At 40.5% G+C, this 21,640-nt stretch overlaps 1 protein-coding gene across 1 annotated transcript in view; it reads left to right on the top strand.

Annotated features, from left to right (window-relative positions):
- The window catches only part of ANO2 (anoctamin 2), a gene marked incomplete at its 3' end in the record, with an annotated part of 184,944 nt that overhangs the window by 151,369 nt on the left and 11,935 nt on the right, over positions 1-21,640 (top strand). The window contains exons 17-18 of the mRNA XM_082495320.1: positions 70-170; positions 9,268-9,416. Of these exons, the coding sequence (XP_082351446.1) occupies positions 70-170; positions 9,268-9,416 (250 nt within the window). The remainder of the gene's footprint in view (positions 1-69; positions 171-9,267; positions 9,417-21,640) is intronic.

Raw genomic sequence — 21,640 nt, forward strand, 5'->3', positions numbered from 1 at the left:
CTCCCAGGTGGCTACTTTTAAATTAATTCTCTTAATCCTTTCACACTCTATGGTTTTGTTTAATTACAGTGTGCTCCAGGCGGCTGTTTGATGGAACTCTGTATTCAGCTGAGCATCATTATGCTTGGAAAACAACTGATTCAAAACAATCTATTTGAAATTGGAATCCCGTATGTATCCCAGCCTTCTCCATTATCAAGCGTTATTCCTATGACACAGTAAATTAAAGGTTTGATCCTTATTCAATTGAATGGGACTTTTGCCACTGCCTTCAGTGGGTTCTAATTGAATGTGATGATAAATCACATTTTTGGTTGTGATGAAATGATCTGGCTGTATTTTATGTTGAATAATTGGCTATATCTGCAGTAAATGGCTTAAAGAAAGTGATTGAATATATTAAATAATTGATCTAAATTAATTTTAGAAACCTGGGAAAACAGGCAAAGTATGATAGATCTCTTGGGAAGTTTTAGAGAAGCTTTCAGGGTAGCAGTATTGAATACAAATCAGTATAAAGTAGAGGAAAGATGGCGTGCAGGAAAGCAATAGCTCATAAAAGATGTTAAAATGTATAACTTGATCTATGACCATTTTACAGATGAAGTCCACACATTTCTAAGGTGCCTGTATGTCAGCATGTCACTGTATGATGCAGGAGCTAGAGTATGGGAGAGATGCTGACACGCTGCTTAGTGTCTGTCTGCCACAGGATGCTTAGTGCACAGTATCCTCTGCTCCAAATACAGCAAGAAATCTCTCTTGGTCTGTCTCCAGTGTCAAAGGGATCCTCAGGCACTGAGAATCCACTAATAATGTCCTGCTCCTGCCTCTTGGGAGTTTGCTCTTGTTTCTGTTAACTGAATTGCCCTTGTTGGTGGCAGGGGTCTGTGAAATGTTGTATTAGATGAAGAGTCTGGCTTAGACACAAGCCTCAACTCGACTGAAGTTAGTCAGAATCCTCACAAATCCAGTATCAGTAGCTTTTGGATCACATCCCTAAGGAAGGCCTTGAAGATGCTAACTAGAGAACAAGATGAGTGATGCTTAAAAGATTATGAAATATTTTTAAAATGAGACGTTTTCCTCCCTTTTCCTAGCAAGAGCATTTATTTGGAAGTAATTTAAATAGAGAGAAAAAAAAAAAAGTATTCCCAAACAAATCAAATGCGGGTTATGGACGCTTTCATTATACTTGTGTCAAAGTTCAATATGGAGGCCTGTTTTCTGTCTACATCTCATTGAGTTTACAGTTTATTTTGAGAGAAGGGTGGTAAATCATTCCCAAAATATCCAACATGTTGAAGGCTTAAAGCTTTCTCAGTGTAAACTTGGTGTGATTTTTTCCCTATCTTCCAAAAACTTACTGCTACCAGACTTTTAAAATGGGGATTTTATGATGTTAGAAATACTGTATTTATTATTTTTGACTTATGAAAGCGGAGCCTGATCCAGTCTAAACAGAAAATTCCTGTCACATTATTTCTCAATTCCCTCACTACAATTCTTGGTGCAAGAATATGACAATCTCATCCTATTTTCCTCCCTCATTTCTGCTCCCCCACCCTTCTGCCAACAACCTATGGTGGTCTCAATTTTTAAAACTGAATAACTGTCTAAAAACAAACATGCTTTCGCCCTCTCCTTCCCAGAGAAATACCTCATTTCTGTCACAATGCTATCTTGTCGTCCTGAAATAAGCACATCTGGTTTTCCTTTGCTAGTCTGCACTCTCAAGAAAATCACACGTATGTCTGTAGGGCATGGCCCTTCTCACTGGACCTGTTTGCACCAGGAGAATCACACTGCTTTACTTAACACAAGTTAATTGAATCAGAATTAGCCTTCTATTTCTGCATGGGCCGCTCTACTGGTTTGGACTAGATCCTTCATGCTACTCTATTCTACCTCATCTGCCCCACATACACAGGCACACAGACACGCTTTGAATACTCATCAATTGGATTTCAGAGAGCTGTGCGTAGGTCTGCTTGAGACATACAAATCCAGACCAAAAGGGACTCCAAACATACATGAGTTGCAGAAGTAGTAGTTCCGGCATGTCTGTCTCTCGCACATAGTCTACTATGTCTATACATGTCGCTGTTAGGAGATGTGACAGATGTATAGATAAACATACCCTTGTTCTCTGCCCTCCAGCGTTCTTGTCTGGCTTCTGACTGTATCCTATTCTCTCTGTTCTGCTACCTGCTTTCCTTGCTAATCTCTTACAGTCAGCTCATCTCCTCTGTCAGATCATCCTTTTTCTATCAATGAGTTTTTTATTTTCCTTCCCACAATATCTCTGTCTTCATTGGGCCCTTGTTCTATTTTTTGGTGTCTACTTTTGCACAGGCTATGCACTGTGATGAACAGTCCTCCTGTGGCAGAAAAGTAGATTAATCTTTTCTATCTCCAGTTTCAGCAGCTCTATTGTTGTTTTTTTTTTCCCCTTGCCTTGTGCCTCCTTGGAGGGAATGAGAGTCAGAGTGAATAACACACATTCTTCCATTGGCTCCCTGTATTTTTCACTGAGGGCGGACTACAAGTGCTGCAATCAGCCTTGCCCGTATGGAGAGGCAGAAGGGACTATCATAAATGGTGATTTGCTCTTCAGAATCTGGAACTGTTCTCTATATGTCTGTAACATGGAGGTACCTCTCTGCTAAGCTGTATGATCACCCGGATCAAAAGAGTTTTGTTCCTTATTAAAATCTTGGGATTTCAGAATTATGTACAGAAGACCTTTTGTTTTCATTCACCCTGAAACCTTGGGCATTTTAATTGTTGTGCAGAAGATCACAAAGACTTATTCCCATTTGCTGCCTCTTTTCCTCAAAAAATGCTACTAAGTAGATGACAGACTGAGTTTATAAGCAACATCCGTCCATTATGTCTCTAGCACCCCAAACGTTGCTGCAACTGGGAACTATTATTCAGTGTCTTCATTCTGGCTTATCCACAGTCAGTGCTGGCTGAAGAGTTATGGAGTTAAACTGGCAGCCCTGCATTGTTTGAGGTCATTGGGTCACATCCTTGCTTTTTCCTTCACTGTTTCTGGAGAAACTGCTGCACAGCTCTGACAGATGAGACTTGCCTGTCTTCTAAACCTTTCTGTGATTTCTTTTTCAATTCCTGCTCCCAAGAATATCGAAACAGCTAGGTAAATGCAGCAACAGTTGAATTATGGAAAACTAAGCCTTCTTAAATTGAAATGTGTGTTCTGTGGGGCTGGAATTCACAAGTTTAACAGATGTAAATATGCCACAGTTCACTCTGATGTGTCACATACCATAATTCTTTTACTGTTGCCACAGTAATTAACACTAAAAGGCTGCAGGGCTTGAGAGCCTTGACCTAGAGTTCTTTTAAGACTCCTTTTCTTCAGTTACGTTTTTCTGAACTTACTGAAAAAAACCTGTGTGCTTATTTTATTAGTCTCTGTCTTTGACCTTGTTGATAAACCCTTAGGGTGAAATACTGGCCCTATTGAAGTCAATGGCAAAACTCCCATTGACTTTACTGGGCCCATGATTTTGGCCTTTTTATTCAACATCAGTTTCCATCACTTACTTCAAAATGTACTTAACTATGCTGGATGAGAATACCAAGAGTTACTAAAATAATTTTAAAAACACCCTTTCATAGCTGTTATCTTTTATGTTGCTTTTCACCTTAAATTAATTATTCTTAATTAATGGGGTGTTTTTTTCCTTTTTTTTTTTTTTCCTTTCCTGTTTTTGGTGGTTGTTTTTTTTCTATTTGAGAAATCAATAAATCCCAGACACAGTTGAAACTCCTGTAGAATCCAAGGGGTCTGAGTGTGCCAAGGAAGCATGACTATACTATGAATTTGTGGAACAGGTTGAGAGATTAGTCCTTTCCTTCTCTCCCTGCCTCCTTTTTGTTCCCCCTACCTGTACACATGAGAAAGTCTCTCCTTATGTGAACAGACTGTAGGAATATGACTGAACAAAACCTGATCCTTCAGTGCTCCTTCCCCAAACAACAAACAAAATTACAGGCAAGGACACAAGAGTGAGTCACTGCACTTCCATTTCTCTAGACACAAGTGCTCCAGCTACTCAATCTAATAGTCTTTTCTGTCTAGTTTTCTCTCTGTACCTTTTCTATCATGCTATAGAGGAAAAAGCATCAACTGGAAAGATAACCTTAAAAAGCACCAGATATAAATAATCGTTCAACCCTGGCAGCTGGATTCTAGGGGTTTTCTGTCTTCTCATGTGGAGTCTCCATTTGCATCTCTGTTTTAGCAAATATTTCTACTTCAAATCCAGTTCTTGGTGACTATCACAGGTGATCCGCTTTTGCAGTACCCAAGGGCATTTGTTGACTGAGAGTCTTGAGAAATTGGTAAACTGATCCTCAGTGCTACTCTTTCTGGCAAACTCTGGTGAAGATACATCATGAGGACTGCACAGCCGCTGAAGACACAGACTTGCACCAACAAAATCATTTTCCTGCATCTGTCCTATTTCAACCTGCCTCCCAGCTGCCCTGCCTCTCCACCCTCTATACATTCCACTCTTTATCACTCCACAATTCTCTCATTTTTCCAAAATCATAAAATCATCTTCATGTCTTCTCCTGGATGCCTCAAATTCTGCTACTCCTTTTTATTATATAAATAGAGCTACCATTGAATCATGTGTCTGTTGTTTTTTTTTTAAAGGGGTTTCATGTAAGGGCACCATGGGCTTGCAGCACAGCCAAGGTCACTTGATTTTGATTTCTCTCTTCTTTTCCTCATCTTTTTTTTTTTTTTTTTTTCTCAAAATCTTGTGGGTTCCTAAGGGTTGGGGCATTTTCCTGTAGTGACTTTATGCTCTCTTCAGATGCTGATTACCTTGCATAATGGGATGCTTATTGGTAATATTAGGAATTACAAACCGAATAATTAAACCATGTTCCCACCTCTTACCTAAAACCACAGTTTGTTGTCAATTCCTTGTGAGAAACTACAGCATCATTTTTAACTGCTCTAGACATAGTCTTCTGACAAAAACCTGTTCTTCATTTTCTTTCTCCTTGATCCGACATTTATTCTTCTTTCATGCTATTCAGTCTCCTCAAGAATGTATTTTGCTTTTCGACGTTTCCAGTCAAAAGGACTGGAAATAATGGCTATTCTACAGTTCTACAGTTTTCTCTGTCCAAATTTATATGGCTATGAGGGGGTCATGAAACTTTGCTGCATGTGCCTCTTTGGCACGAAGCTTCTCAGAGACTCATCCTGAGTGGGTAAACCTACCTCTTTCTTACTGGTGGGACTGCCTGGCATACAGAAATCAGAATCTAAAATACGTCTTGATTATCACTGTCTGTCAACTTTGTTTAAAAGTCTTGATATGAGTAATTAAAAAACAGGTTTCACACAAGCGTATTTAAAGATGTTACTCAGTTTTAATAACACCATCATATGTGCAGCTGTAGAGTTCTGCAAAACTCATTTTCATGGCCCTACTGCTGTATAGCTGGAGAATAGCACTGTGCAAATCCTTGTTCTCTGTTCCTTTAACTTTCTGACACATTTCTGTTTGGTCTGAAACTTCACATGCTTGGCTATGACACAAAGGTACGTTGTGTTTTGGTTTTTTTTTTGTGAAAAATGTAAAATAATTAGTTTGGCTTGCTTTCAGTTAGTTGATCCTTTAAAAAATTACATAAAAATGAAAATAAGAACACTCTTCAAAGCTTAATTCAAAATGGTTAAAGGTGCCACTCCTCATGCTTGTCTTATAGATAGCCACATGAAAAATTAAAAATTATTCTGAGTAACTGAGCTCTGGATTTAGTGTATTCCCAAATAAACATTAAAAACAACAACTATTGTTTTAGTTACTGGGTACTCAGGGGAGTTATCTGTATGCATTAAACTCCATAACTCGACTCCGTGGTGCTATAACCAGAGGATTAGATCACACATGTACAGACTTCACGTCTAAACACACCCAAATTTTATCTCAGCTGCTGTACAGTGACAATGAGATGCTCTCCAATCTCATCTGCCCACGGAAATGTGAGGGACATTTATAGCCCATATCATTTTATTGGAACAGAAATCAACACTGTCTTGAACTTATTGTTCACTGTCCTCTGAGAGTCCCTCACATTAGGAAATTAATTGGGATATGTTGGAAGAGCATCCTGGGAATTCTTTGACTGTTTTAAATCCTGCCCCCAGTCTCCTACCCTCTGAATACTACATCACCTCTGTCACAGACAAGTTCCCTTGATTGCCATAAAAGCAGAGGGGGAGAAAGGAAATTTTAGTGGCTTGAAATGGCTGAGTTTGCATCATATAGGAGGTACATGTCTTTGTAAGGATCCATCTAATTCTTTCTTGTGAAGTATTTTAAATATCCCCACCCTTTTATTAAAACTGTATAAACTGAATATTCTGGGTAGTGAAAGTATTTGCTTAGCCCCACTGTATCTGGGTATTGCCAAAGTACTGAGTATGCCATCATCAGACTTATGAGCTATGTCTCAGCTGCACCTGGAACAAAAGCTAGAGTTGATCTGTTGATTTTCGTGGCTTTGTGATCCTGGGACTGACAAGGCCTGATTCAGTCTAGATCTGTTTTAAGAATGCCTGCCAATCCCCATTTCTTCCACAATGGTGATGTAAACACTGGTCAGTGTAGAAATTCTGCAGCCACTGTGGTCATTTCCAGATTGCTCTAGAGCCTTGTGCTATGTGGTGACCCAGTGTTCCTGTGTGGCTCGGTGTACATTCACAAACAAAGCAATAAACCCACCCAGCAAAGCCTTTAGCTTGTTTGCCAGCTAGCCTTGCCCTGCTACTTAATTCAGGGTCTGAGAAAGCGGTTCTGCTTAACTGGTGGTACAAATGAAAACCCCTACCATTTCCCCATACACTCGTGTCTCCAGGCCACACACCTCTAGTTCAAAGGATTTATTGCACGCTGAGAGGGGAAAGTATGTGGGAGAGCCCTGCTTACGCTACTGGCAAAACATCACTGGAATTAGTCTGGATTTTCACTTATATGGCACATATGTGAAGAACTATAAAATAATGTAAATGAATTTCATCTGCGAAACCAAGACATACAATAAGTATAAATCTTGACATTTTATGTTAATTCAACTGTATTTCTCTTCCTTGATTTTGAAGACGTATCTCATTCTATTGCATTTTTCCATGGGAATTTCTCTATGTGTAAAATAGTATGACGTTATTGATGCATATGCATTTAAAAGGTCATCTGTGGGGGACATTCGGAATACTTTACTCTTCTTTTAGAGATGGATTCATTTTACTCTGGGATTATACCGCTTGTGAAGTTCATATATTTGTCAGTGTCATGAAATTTGTATCCCCATCTCAGTGGGACAATGATTGATACTACTTTTCCTACTGAGGTCCAAAGAAATACTTGCACAAATAATTGCTCACAAATTATTTAATAGGTGATGTTGTTGAAGAAGGTGGTCAAAATGAGAAACTCTGATACAACCTCTTCTGATCTAGAGGAGCTGGGAGACATAACTGATCTGTGCCTACTTAAGAATTGGTAGGAAACAGGTCTGCTTTACAGCTTTGGAGGCAGTGAAAACTCACTAATTGGTCTTGCAAGATGTATAATTTTCAGGTAGCAGAAGTATTTTCTGACTGAAATTGGGAATTTCCAAGTCTCACCATAACAGTGGTTGTATGCTAGCTCAGTGTTTCACCTTTATACACACTGAAATATCTGAAGGAAAAGTCAGAACCCTTAAAACTCTTATGAGACATCTCTGAAGGAAGATTATACGGTTGTGCAAGTACATAAAACATCTAACTCCTGGTCTTCAGGGTCTACACAGATATGCATACTTTGCCTTATACATGATAGGTACGCTCTTAGGAAAAAAATTACTTCAGAAATATACATTTGTCACATAAGCATTCAATAAATATTTCAGTTTTGATGTTACTAGCTATAGAATTCTGTAGTTTCCAGTAGATTAGGAATAAACTTGCAGAGAACTTCCAGTGAGTTCCAGTTTTTCCCCAGTGAGTTCCAGTGTGAACTGCATTGTGAAGTACTGAAGTGGCTGTTACTGCATGTATCCCAAGTGACACTTTTCTAGCAATAATTTGTTAGTGAATATGAAGTGACTAAGGTAGGATTTCCGTTTGTTCGTGACAGGAATACACCTCTCTGAGACCAAATTCTACTGACCTTACTGAAACTCTCTCATAAATCTTATTCTCTCTGTTAGTTTGAACCCTGTTTTCACATTAGGTAGAAGCAAGGGAATTGTGTTTTTCTGGGATGAAAGACCATTAGTAAAATTAAGGCATTGGTTATACTTAACATTTCATAGGTACATATTTTATTATTTTTATTAGTTGTAGCATCATTTTGGTTCAAGAAAAGAGTGCTTCCCCTTTAAGGTTCCACAAGCAGCATCTTTTTTTGTCTGTTTAGATAAACTCAGGTATATGTGCTTGTGACAAGAAAGCATTGGAACCTGAAGAGCTGCAGGTGTTTTCTGGTGGTCGCAGGGCTGTCTTTAGGTCAAAAATATTAATTTTTGGAGTCCTAAATGGCTTTGGATCTGTCAGTATCTTGCAGACACTTCTTTTTTTGGTGCTGCAGATTTAATAGCAGAGATGCTCATTTCCTTTTTGCTTTAAACAACAGGCAGTTTTTCTGCTAAAATGTTCATAAGTCCACCAAGTTTAGGAATCAGTACATTCTTGCACACTCTTTGTTTGGCGATATGTCTGGTCATTTTGACCTTAAAAGTATACTATATTGGAAGTTCCCCAGTTTCATGGTGAGAGAAAAATGGACCTGTGCTAGATATGTGGTATGAAGGTATAACATTACCTTCTTGTTTCTTTCTTTCTTAAGGGAGAGGTCCTCAGTGTGTTGTTTTTGAGAGTATTACTTACTACTAATATTATTTATGGCCAAGGTACTTAAGCTTCAGGAAGATGTCCATTCAACACATACCAAGAGAGAAACAATTATTAAAAAGTAGTGGGTTCAACTTCATTTTAACAGCATTATGCTGTTGTAACTTTCCTCTTGATACAGGAATAAGGAACTGCTGCCACCAGCAGCCTGTCACCTGCCAATAAGCAGCATTAGAACTTCAGAAGATGGTGTAAGTAAGCCTATGGGGTACCAGAGTAACATGATGTACATTCTGTGTTGCTGCACAAAGACTTGGGCCAAATCTTGTTGGGAAAAAAAAGGACTTGGTTCAATCTGAAATTTTGATCCCCAGGAAGCTAAAGAAACTCTTCAGGAAGCTGAAGGATGAAAGAACTGAGCCAAAGGAAATGGACACCAATCAATCAAAGGACCCTCAGCAATGGGATCTTGACTACACCTTGGAACCTTTCACTGGGCTGACTCCAGAATACATGGAAATGAGTAAGTTTTCTGAATTCTCTTTCCTTTTCTGCGATAACCATAGCTTTACATAGGACCAATCACCATATATCATATGACTGTGTGTCATAAATTGGCATGATAAAGGGGGAAAAAAACCAAAACACTCGTAGTTTGTAGAAATTACATGCAAGACACCAGGGCTATGAGACTACCACATTACCAGCATAGCGAAACTGATGTGTCCTAGTATTTTTTAATACTTTTACTGTTAGAGTCCAGTGTTCCCACCTGAGAAAAGTGCATAGAAACCATTCTGCCACCAAATCACAGAATAGCTGATGTTGGAAGGGACCTCTGGAGATCATCTAGGTCAATCTGCCCAAGAAAGTTGGTTAATATTCAAGGACCATCTCCTCCAAGCTCAGGAGCGATGCATCCCTACAAAGAGGAAGGCAAGCAGAAAAGCCAGGAGGCTTGCATGGATGAACAAGGAGCTCCTGGACTTGACCAAAAGGAGAAAGGAGGCCTACAGGGAGTGGAAACAGGGGCAGGTAGCCTGTGAGGAATACAGAGGAATCGTTCGAGCAGCCAGGGATCGGGTTAGACAAACTAAACCCCAGATAGAACTTAATCTGGCCGGGGACAGCAAGACAAACAAAAAATCCTTCTTTAAGTATGTCAGCGAGAAAAGAAAGGCTAGGGAAAATGTGGGCCCTCTCTGGAAGGAAACACAAGAACTGATTACCTGGGACAGAGACAGAGCTGAGGTACTCAATCAGTTTTTTGCCTCAGTCTTCACTGGCAAGTACTGCAGCCACACTGCCCATGACGCAGAATGCAAAGGCGAGGATTGGGAAAATGGAGAACCAGCCACTGTAGGTGAAGACCAAGTACGAGACCACCTGAGGAACCTGAAGGTGCACAAGTCCGTGGAACCTGAGGAGATACATCCGCGGGTCCTCAGGCAACTGTCAGATGAAGTCGCTAAGCCACTAACCATCATATTTGAGAAGTCGTGGCTGTCTGGTGAGGTTCCTGCCGACTGGAAAAGGGGAAACACAACCCCTGTTCTCAAAAAAGGAAATAAGGAAGACCCAGGGAACTACAGGCCAGTCAGTCTCACCTCTGTGCCTGGCAAGATCATGGAGCAGATCCTCCTGGAAACTCTGCTGAGGCACATAGAAAACAAGGAGGTGATTGGTGACAGCCAGCACGGCTTCACCAAGGGCAAGTCATGCCTGAAAAATGTGGTGGCCTTCTACGAAGGGGTTACAGTGGCAGTGGATAAGGGAAGACCAACTGATGTAATCTACTTGGACTTGCGCAAAGCATTTGACACTGTCCCACACGATATCCTGGTCTCTAAATTGAAGAGACAAGGATTCGACAAATGGACCACTTGGTTGATAAAGAACTGGCTGGACGGTCGCACTCAAAGAGTTGCGGTCAACGGCTCAATGTTCAAGTGGAGAGCAGTGACGAGTGGCATTCCTCAGGTGTCGATTCTGGGACCGGTTCTGTTCAACATCTTTGTCAGCGACATGGACAGTGGGGTTGAGTGCACCCTCGGCAAGTTTGCTGATGATACCAAGCTGTTTGGCGAGGTAGATGTGCTGGAGGGGAGGGATGCCATCCAGAAGGACCTGGACAGGCTGGAGAGGTGGGCCCAAGCCAACCTCATGAAGTTCAACAAGGCCAAGTGCAAGGTGCTACATTTGGGTCGGGGCAATCCCAAGCACAAATACAGGCTCAGTGGGGAATAGCTGGAGAGCAGTCCTGAGGAGAAGGACCTGGGGTGCTGATTGACGAGAAGCTCAACATGAGCCAGCAATGTGTGATCGCAGCCCAGAAGGCCAACCATATCCTGGGCTGCATCAAAAGAAGCATGGCCAGCAGGTCAAAGAAGGTGATTCTGCCCCTCTACTCCACTCTCATGAGACCCCACCTGCAGTACTGCATGCAGCTCTGGAGTTCCCAGTGTAAGAAGGACATGGACCTGCTGGAACGTGTCCAGAGGAGACCCACGAGGGTGATCCGAGGGCTGGAGCACGTCTCCTATGAGGAGAGGCTGAAAGAGTTGGGGCTGTTCAGCCTGGAGAAGAGAAGGCTCCAAGGAGATCTTATTGCAGCTTTCCAGTACCTAAAGGGGGCCTACAGGAGAGCTGGGGAAGGACTTTTTAGTAGGGCATGTAGCGATAGGATGAGGGGGCTTTAAACTGGAAGAGGGCAGGTCCAGATTGAACATTAGGAAGACGTTTTTCACTTGGAGGGTGGTAAGGCACTGGAACAGGTTGCCCAGAGAGGTTGTTGAGGCCCCATCCCTGGAGGTGTTTAAGGCCAGGCTGGACATGGCCTTGGGCAACCTGGTCTAGTGGGAGGTGTCCCTGCCTATGGCAGGGGGGTTGGAATGCGATGATCTTCAAGGTCATTTCTAACCTAAACCATTCTATGATTCTATGATCTAGTACAACCCCCCGCTCAAAGCATTATCAGCTGGATTGCTGACATCTTAGTGACTTGTTCCATCATTTGCATATCATTAAAAGACGTTCTGATTTAGGATCTGAGGTCAGTGTGGCCACTGTAAGTCATTTGAAACATAGCATTACAGTGTTTTCTGCTATCTGGAGGTCAAGAGTCAAGAAAGAAACTTTAAAGGACAGAATTTGTTCAAATAAAATAACATTAATTAATTTATTTTCATTTTAATATGTTTGTCAGTGTGCCATTGTCCTCAGTAGATATAATTTGGAAGTCTGGTCTCTTTGGCATCTTGATTGCACTTTGCTCAAGAGAAAATATAACTCCATTGTCCAAAGTTGCGCTGATACTTATGAAATGATGTTTGAAATTCTGAGTACAGTACCTGGCCTGTATAAATGGATACAGAGAGAAAACTCAACAACTAGGCATTTTTTTGTATAATTCTGCTTTGTAAGAAATCCTCTGTTGCCTCCTCTCAGCTTTCACTGAGATCGTTTGATCACATTCATCTCCATGCATCCACTTACACTCATCCACTGCTCCAGCAGGAGCAGGTCAAACACTGGGATGAAGGAGTACACTACAGATGAATTAGCTGCGGACAAATATTAAGCATCTGATAGAGAATTCCAAAGTGAAATATATACACACCTTCTTTCTCATTCGAAAGTGTTTGTTATAAACTCTAGGGAGTATTGCTATAACTCAGTAGAACCCAGGAGGACAGAGGTGCAAATAATCGCCAAATAACTCAGTCTTGCAGCCCTGGGACACAATCCAACTCCAGCTGTCCTCAGGGAAAAGAATCTGAGAGGAAGCAGCAGACAGGGATGCTAGAGAGTAAGTAAGAGGCTAGGCTCTTCACACCAGATGTAAGCCAAAATTGAGTGTACCCCTCAGCCCTGTAGCTGCCTCATGAGTAGACCCTGGAGAGGCAAGGAAGGAGAAAGGGGGAATGATATGGGTGGGTGAGGAGGAAGGAGAGAAATAATCTAGGCAAGCCCAGGCTTTAGGGCATAAAAGTATTCAGGAGAGAACCACAGCTTGTCAAAGGGCATGTTATCTAAAACCAGACATGTGTTAAATATTGTATGTGACAAGTCCTGTATTAACAAGCCACTCTTCTCAAAACATCTGAAAGAGAATGCATTTTATGACAAAAAGGCAAAAACCATGTATGGTTTATTTCTACATATAGAAATAGCTATATAAATTTATAGATAAAATTTATAATATATTTATAAATGCATATAGGGTATTTTTTATAATGATGGATTTATGTAAATATATAAATACGTACATGTATATGAGGTATTTTATGTAATGGCAGATTTGGCTATCTCTTTATGGATATGTTTATGGATCTGAACCTTGCCCACTGTTGTGTCATTAAGTTGACAAAAAGAAGCCCTCACGTGCCATCATCTCCCTCTCAATTGTTCCAACTCACCTTAGGATCTGACTGTGTATTATAACCACTACTACCTTATCCCCTTCTGCACATCATGACACTTTGTTGAAAAATTCACCTTTAGGATTGATTTTTTCCAGGTATTACTTCCCCTGATTTTTCCTCCTGGAAACATTAAGCAAACTTCTTTGCAAGTTTTTAGTTAAATAATGGTGAAAAAATATAGACGTTTCCCCTTCTAAACATTTTCGTACGTTTTTATGCTTAGACATAACTCAGAAATATCTGCACTTTAACATCCAAATTTCCCTGGTTAGCTCGTTCTCTCTAAGGACAAGGACCTTTAGTTGTTTGTAATAAACAAACAGAACAAATATGACTGTTTATAAATATTTAATTTCTTGTCCTTGCACATCTATGGTAGTTGATCTTGTTCATTCTGAGAGCAAGAGCACATCTATGCACATCTATGGTAGTTGATCTTGTTCATTCTGAGAGCAAGAGCACGCGACTGGTTCCAGCATGAATAGCTAGTTACAGCAAAAGCCACTGGCAGGGTAAGGAGGAGCCAGACTTCTTCCCAGTTATAATGGGCCAGAGGCTGCTGAGTGTGTTCTGTGATAACCAAGAAATGTGGCTGACTGATATGGAAGGAGGATGGAGCCTTGAATGTGTTATGAACTAAAATATCCCACTTTGCAAACATTATATACTGGTGCTTTCTCCTAATTGTAGTCGGATCTAATGCAAAGCGTCCAGGTATGGGAGGAAACTCTTTCCACTCTCTGTTACCTGTGGCAAATTCTGATTGCTTCTGAGATGATGCCGTCACACTGATTCAAGACATCTGTGTAGGACATCACCCTTGGTTCATTGATAAGGACACTACTCAGATGCAAAGGTCTGCCTTGTTAGAATGGCTTGTAGTATCAGGTCTAAGCTACTGATATAAATCACTGGACATTAAGCCTGTATTTTAGGTTAGTCCTTGTGCCTACATCATAAACAATGTCAAGTGCCTCATTCTGCAGTCATTCAGGGATAGTTAGATAGATGCCCTGCAAATGAATGGATGAATTGCTAATCTAAATATTTTTTTACAGCAGGAGAATTAACTTCTCAAGTGAAGAGAATAGCTCACTGAGCCTTGTAGTGTGCCACAGCAAGCTGTGCCCTGCCTGTGAGATTCAAGACAAATGTGCAGCAAACGAAACCCAAGTTGCGCTTCCCCAGCCCGCTTGTTGCCCCGGGTCTATATCACCGCACTCAGCTGTCAGATTCACTGCGCAGTGACTCAGACCACCCACGCCGACAGGAAGCTCTTTGTGCAGCTCAGCACTGAACCTGTCAGCTGGGATTGTTGTGAAGGGCATCAAGCTGAAATGGCAAGGCAAGAGGCAGTTACACAGCTTATTTACCTGTTTTTCTAAATTTGATTTGAGAGGGGGAGGGAAGGGAAACAATGCAGCAAGTGCAGAGGAAGTTTGTTTTTTTTTCCTGAATTGCTTAAAAAGGCGTAATGACTGGGATGGAAGAAGACATATGATATTAAGGAGAAGAGAGAAATCTTACTGCTGTTTCAGAATTTTGTTCTTTATTTTCATACTCATTTACTCAGGCAAGCTCCCGCTGGTATCAGTGTCTATCTGCTCAACCAGGAATGAAGCAGCTGAACAGGAAACTGTAGACTGATCTTACTGTAGCCTTTGGGTTCCCCCATCCAGACGATGATGGGGTTTCATGCAGAAACAGGCATGGACAGATTATGTATCTGTGTGAGTATTCACTACATTCAGGCTTGTTCTGCCAGGATGCTCCAAATTTTAAGGATGGGTGACATCTTTAAGACTACACAGAAAGCCTCTGACTAAGTTGACACTCTTGACTTTGGGTCTGCCTTTCGCCAAGGTGTACAGTAATCACAGGCAGTCCTTGCCTTTTGTATCCATATAGAGGGGTTTTTTTCTACTAATCTCTATCAAAAGGGTTGACGTGCCCTTTCTGAAGGAAACCTGGAGTCTGGCTCACTCCCCATGCAGCAAATAATGTATTCTCTTTGCATTCCCTTATGAAGCAGCTTAGCTCTGGTGAGACACCACTTGTCTGAGGGATAGTGTTCACAGCAATCTCAGGATGTGTTTAGCAGTTATGATACACCACAGGTAAAGGAGTTTTTCATGATAACTTCAGTTTTGGAATGGCCATTTCAAAACTGCTGGGATTTCTTTTTGTTCTGATTTCCTGTACTAGGAAGCCTGAAGCCTTGGAGAGGCTTCAGCCCCCGCCTGCCACACCTTCCCATTGTTTAAGTCTAGGTAAACTAGTAGAAATAGTGAGATTTACTGTGTTTTTTTAATCTTCTGTATTTTCATGTTGGGAAATGTGGTTCTGCCTTTGTTCACTGGAGTTTGATTCTGCAAAATGGCAGTCACTCTAGTCCATGTGAGCAAAACCACTACCACCATTGTCATGGTTTAACCCCAGCAAGCAGCTTGGACCATACAACCACTTGCATAGTTCTCCCCCTTCCTCCAGAAGGACAGGGAGAAGAGGGAGAAAAGGAGGGTTAAGGGAAAGGAAAAAAAGGCACTCATGGGTTGAGATAAAGACAGTTTAATAGAAAAATAACAGAAAAGAAAAGCACCAATACCAATAACAATGACTAAAATAACTCTCACCATCCAGCTAATTGGTACCTTCCCCAGCAGTGATTGCGAATACCGCCCCCCGGCTAACCTCATTTATATACTGAGCATGATGTTTATGGTACGGAATATTCCACTGGCACTTCCATTGTTCTATCTATGCTCGTTCTCAGCTTCTATGGGAAGCTGAAAAGAGTCCTAGAAAAATATAAACATCACCTGGCAACAACTAAAACAATATGCATTATTGACATTCCTTTCGTACCAAATCTGAAACACAGCAAGAAAGAAAATGAACTCTGTCCCAGCTGAAACGAGCACAACCATTACAACAAGAGGCACTGTGATGGCTAATGGGAACACTAAGCTGGTGCCTCTAATCGTGATTGATCTATTAATAGTAAGCACAAAGAACCACAAACATAAAAGAGGGAAAAGTTGGTAAGAGAGGAACAACCCATGTTCCTCTCACTCACTTAGGCAACAGACATCTCTGTCTTAGAGCTAGCCTGTTCTTAAGTGCCCCAAGAGTATTACCTTTCAATTCATGCATTTCACAAGGCCTCCTAGAGTTGTTCAGCTCTTTAAATGTAAATATAAGTTCTGTTAGGATGTTTAATATCACCCTAGGTTGAATCAATTGCTTGGTGATCCTGTTCCTCAGGATTCCCACTTCCAGCTGTTCCTGAGCCAGCACCTATACCACCATGCCTTCCCCACCACCTCAGGAGTCATCTGCAACCCAAAGCAAATGTGTCTGTAGGAAGCTTTCTCATCATTTCCACTAGACGTGATGGGAAGGGGAAATGATACTTTATACTGGCCTGTTGACTTCATATCCCTCTTCCCCATTCACAAACCCATGAGTTTGCTGAGGCGTCTCTCTGCCCCAGGAAGACATACCCAGAGAAGTACAGCTACTTGTACTTTTGCATTTTTAAGACAGGAACAGTGACATATTGAGGCTTTGGGCTAAAAACTTGTGACACTAGGATGTTTCCTGGCCCTAAATAAGGACTCAGGGATTTTCTCAAATCAAGGCTTTAAAAGATGATGAAACAGGTAGCTAGGACAGAGCTGGGAAATATGAGGCAATAATTTATTTGCTTTTCTTAGATAAAATCTCTTAATAAACTGCAACGGAAATTTTCTGGAAGAATTGTGCTACAATAGTTTTGAACTGATTGACAGAGATTCAGCAGCTGCAGTGTGGACGCTGCAAGAAAATTCAGGGCAGCCAGTTGTAGGAATGATGGTTTCATGGATTTTGACTCTTGCAAAGTTTTATTTCAACAGTTACTAGTTATAAAAGTGAAACATGTAACCAGAAGCAGGTCCAGCAAAATCAAGTACGACTTCTATGTAGCTGAGAGCAAATACTTAGTCATGACTTTGATGTAACATAGAGCAAGCACCAAGACTAAGGTATTTAGTTTTAAGGTAAAAGTCATATATAAATATATTAAAAAAAAAAAAAAAAAGAAAACATAAGAGAGCAAAACCCAAAGTCTACAAGTCAGGCAGACCTCCATTAAGTTCTGTGGATTTTACAGACACCAGTAGTGTGGGAGGAAGAGGCTAACGCTTCACCATGGCAAATAAACTCTTAAGTTTTCCTTTGGGGAAAGCTTTTGTGGGTCATTTCTTCAGTGATCTGAACTCTGAATCTGATTTCCGTCAGCAGACTGTGCTGAACTTCTTTCTTGAGCAGGCCTTGTCAGTCAATACCATGTCTGCAATTAGTTTTGATTTGCACCAGTGAAATTTCTAATGACTGTTTGTTTTAATATTATTAACTGATACATATTTGTATTTTTTAGCAGAGACTCTTCAGCAAAGACACTCATCATGTTGCTGAGTGATCAGAAAATTTTGCTCAAGGAATCCTGAAACATAAATTGTCATTGTTAGCATGTGTCAAATTTGTCATTAGCACTTCCTGTTTCTAAAACTGTGTAATGACTTTTGACCCAGCCTGATATACCAGACCACATGCATTCCCAAAGTAGGTAGCATGTAGAGCAATTTTCTCATTCAGCTGGTAGCAAGCTTGCAACATGTGTAACTAGCCTGCAGTGATAGGAGTTGGCAAGGAATTGATGTTTAGAGTAGCAGTAAATATTACTAATGAAACAAACTTTATGAAATCAGCTCCAAACCCATCTGAATGATGCATGTGAATGGGTGACATTTATACCACTACTGTCGGTTTTTGTGAGTAGAAACTGACATCAGCAATGACTTTCAGATTCTTATTTCATTTAGTCTTCCTTTTTCCAGTCTAACCCCTCTAGGAGTTCAAGGTTAATGTGACAATTAATTGAAAACATTTTTTCTCAAAGAGAAAGAGAGAGTTACATCTTCTGACTTCTGCTAAAAATCAACGGGAAAACTCTCTTTTGAATTTTAATAAGAAAATGATCAGATCCAATGTCTGTAGCCACCGACTACCATAAAGATTAATCTTAGACATTTGGAAGAATTTCCCCTAAAGCAGAAAAAGCCATCAAAAATGCAATGTGTGAGGGAGCAAAAAAAAAAAAAAAAAAAAAAAAAGAATCATTGAAGAGAAACCTGCATTTTTCTATAATCTGTACAATAAGGATGAATTTGAAAATACTAAATCAGCCTGTTGTGTGTAGGCTTGTTGCATACACTTATTACCAAAAAGGAGTAAATTACACCTTTTCCTTAGCTTCTCAGCCAGGCTTGGCTGTATATTGAAAAGCTTCTTCTTAGGACTTGTAAAGTCATTTAGGACAGGAGTGATTCTTCCATTGTTTACATCAGCAACACATGATAGTATGATACAGAAGTAAGAAAAAAAGCAACAGAACAGAAACAATTACCTTCTCTTAGGTTAGGTTTTGATGTAGAAGATACTAGGGTTACTCAGAGTAGTCAGTGTGTGAATCTGGTAGAACCTAAGTGATATTCACTCTGGGACTGATTCTGTATCCCTTACACAAGAACAGTAGCCAGCACTCTCCAAATCCATGATTTAAAAGCCTTCATCTGTGCTCTTAATCATAATTTGGAGGCCAGAGTTAGACAGAAGGACAGTGTGTGCTCTGCCTTTCTTTGTTGGGGGTAGGTTCTGTTCAGGCTCTGTGCACAGAGGAACAGCTTCTGTGAAAAGTAGACTTCTGAGAACTGCTGCAGTCTGAAAGACTTCTCTTGATGCTCTTTGTCTTTTATAGCTTTTGTCTTCAGGGCCCAGCCAGCCTCATACTGGATGAGATGTTGCAGGTGTGGCATTGGGGGTTGAGAACCTCATGGGCTTGCCCTGGGGCCTTTGCCTCTCTCCTGAAAAAGTCAGACAGTAAAGGTGACTTATTGTGTGCGCCAATAGTATGTGGTTTGGGTATTTTTGTTCATCCGAAAAAGTTTGTGTCCCTGACAGCACATCTAGTCTCCTGTTTTGATGTCCCAGGAGAAGGCATTATTTCCCATGTCCTTGACTTCCTCTTATGCAGCCTTCAATCATTTCGTTCACTAACTTGTGCCATGAGTTTGGGTGATGTTCATCTCTATTGCCTCCAGGCTGTCCTATCAGGCAAGTAGGAAAGCTATGAAAGAGGCTGGATGTCCAGAGGTCCAACTGCTGGCAGAGGTACAGGTCTCTTTAGCCTTTTGCCTCAAAGCACAGGAGAATAATCACTCAGGTCAGGTAGGTCTCCTATGTGGGATCACAGAGTTGTGCATGAACACTAGAAGAAATTTCTATGGAGACCTTGTGGCATAAGTGTAAATGTAAAAATGGTATTTCAGGGTTGCCATCAAGTCCTCCAGCCAAAAAAATAGGATGTCTCACCATCAGCTATCCTTGATGGAACAGTCTTGTGAGTACCCTAAAAGTGTTGTAAATATTTCCACTGTGGCTGGACAGGCATCCACAGAACTCCAGGATGCACAGAACTCCAGGATGCTGTGATTGTGTTGCTTCTGGGCCCGGAACTGTATGGCAGGGATTCTTCTCTTTTTAATCCATGCAGTTTTATTTCTACAAATACTGCCTGAACTAAGCAAGTACCTTTAAATTGATGAGGCTGTTCACAGGCTGCTTGTTTTGAATGATTCTTTGCTAGTTTACTACACGTAACCATCTAAATTATAGCACGCTTGGTTTTATTTGGGAGTTTTTTTGCCTGCTTTTTGCATCATTCACACTTTCATAAATAGGAGGCTAGAAGATTGAAGAGATTTCAAGATGGCCACACAAACACTTGTGGTGTAGAGTTTTCTATGAAGATATATTTACCCAATTGTCCAGAAGTCCTTTGCATACCTTGAACATTCTTTCATTGACTTGAAAAAAAATTAAACTGCGTTTTCCCAGGCAATGAATAAAAGGAGCTGCAAACAACATCAAAGCATCAATGCGTGTGTGGTTTATACTTAAAGCATTGCAAATCTCTCTCTTTTTTTTTTTTTTTTTAACAGAATCCTTCCAGCTCTGTTCCTGCTAAATTCACTTAAACCCAAATAAGGCGTATTTTGAAGCTATGTATTTTTCTAAGCATTTCATAGTTTTTTGGGACATTACTCTGACATCTGTTTTTATTTCCTTGTTAATTCCTTTTCCTGACTCTGAACATAAAATATTCAGTGAAGTATGATTTCAAGGATAGGATGTTTGTATGCTTTGAAAAAGCTCCATCTTAGTGTATGTTAGGATATACTCTTTATCTCAAAGCAAAACAATGAGAATGAAAATCAAAAGGCTATATATATATAGTACAGAGATTACACTTTACTGTGCAAGTATATTGTCACAGAAAAGAAAAGCAGGAAAGTGAGTCAGAAGACTTGCGATCTGCACATAAAAAAAGATGCATGCAAAAGAAGATCCTGGAGAAAGCTATTTTATCAGATAGTTGTAAGCTGTGACAACAGTGCCTAAGGAAATGATTTTAAAGTATACAGTTGTGCTACATAAACCCTTGATTTTCACAAAAAGTGCAACAGTTTCCTCCCATAGTGGAGAGACAACTTATACAGGGATTTGCCAAAAAAGAAGCCACAATAAATAGGGCCTGATACACACCAAACCTTTTTCTATGCTATTATTTATTTAATTCTGAAGTGTAAGTCAAAGTTAGGTTTATTAGTTTAAACCTATTGGGATTACTGCCTTTGTATTTGAGCAGCATGCTTTTCAGTCTCTTTCCTCTTCTACTCATTGTTAATTTTCTGGGGTAATAAACCTCTCTCACTTCCCTGAAGTATTACTTTAACATAATGTAGCATTTTTACAAGGAAATGGTCCAGTCTCATGAATATATTCACCACTGATGCCTCCTGCTTTCCATGGAAGACACAGCCTTTTAGGCAATTTGTTAATTCCTCAGCAACTTGCAGGGTGACAAAAGAAAAAAAGTCACCTCTTTTCAGACTAATTGTACCCAAATGAGATTTACCCAGATAAGGCAGATCCTGAAGTACCACTGAAAGAACAGGGAATTAAGGATACTCTGCCCACCCAAAAACTTACTTGGAAGGACTTGGGTTTCTCCCACATTATTCCAACTATGTTTATAGCACCCAGAGTTGTCGGTAAAACACAGTTGTGTCAGCATTGTGCTTTTGCAGGCTGGCATTAGTTCCTTAGCTGCTCAGATGATAATTTGTTTGAACAAAGACAGGTCATCCTATGCCATAGAAAAGAGGCATAATTCATTCAGAAAACAATGTTGCCTATTTTTATATATCATTGTACTATA

The sequence above is a fragment of the Vanellus vanellus genome (assembly GCF_965231255.1).
Source record: "Vanellus vanellus genome assembly, chromosome: 1".
NCBI classification, from domain to species: domain Eukaryota; kingdom Metazoa; phylum Chordata; class Aves; order Charadriiformes; family Charadriidae; genus Vanellus; species Vanellus vanellus.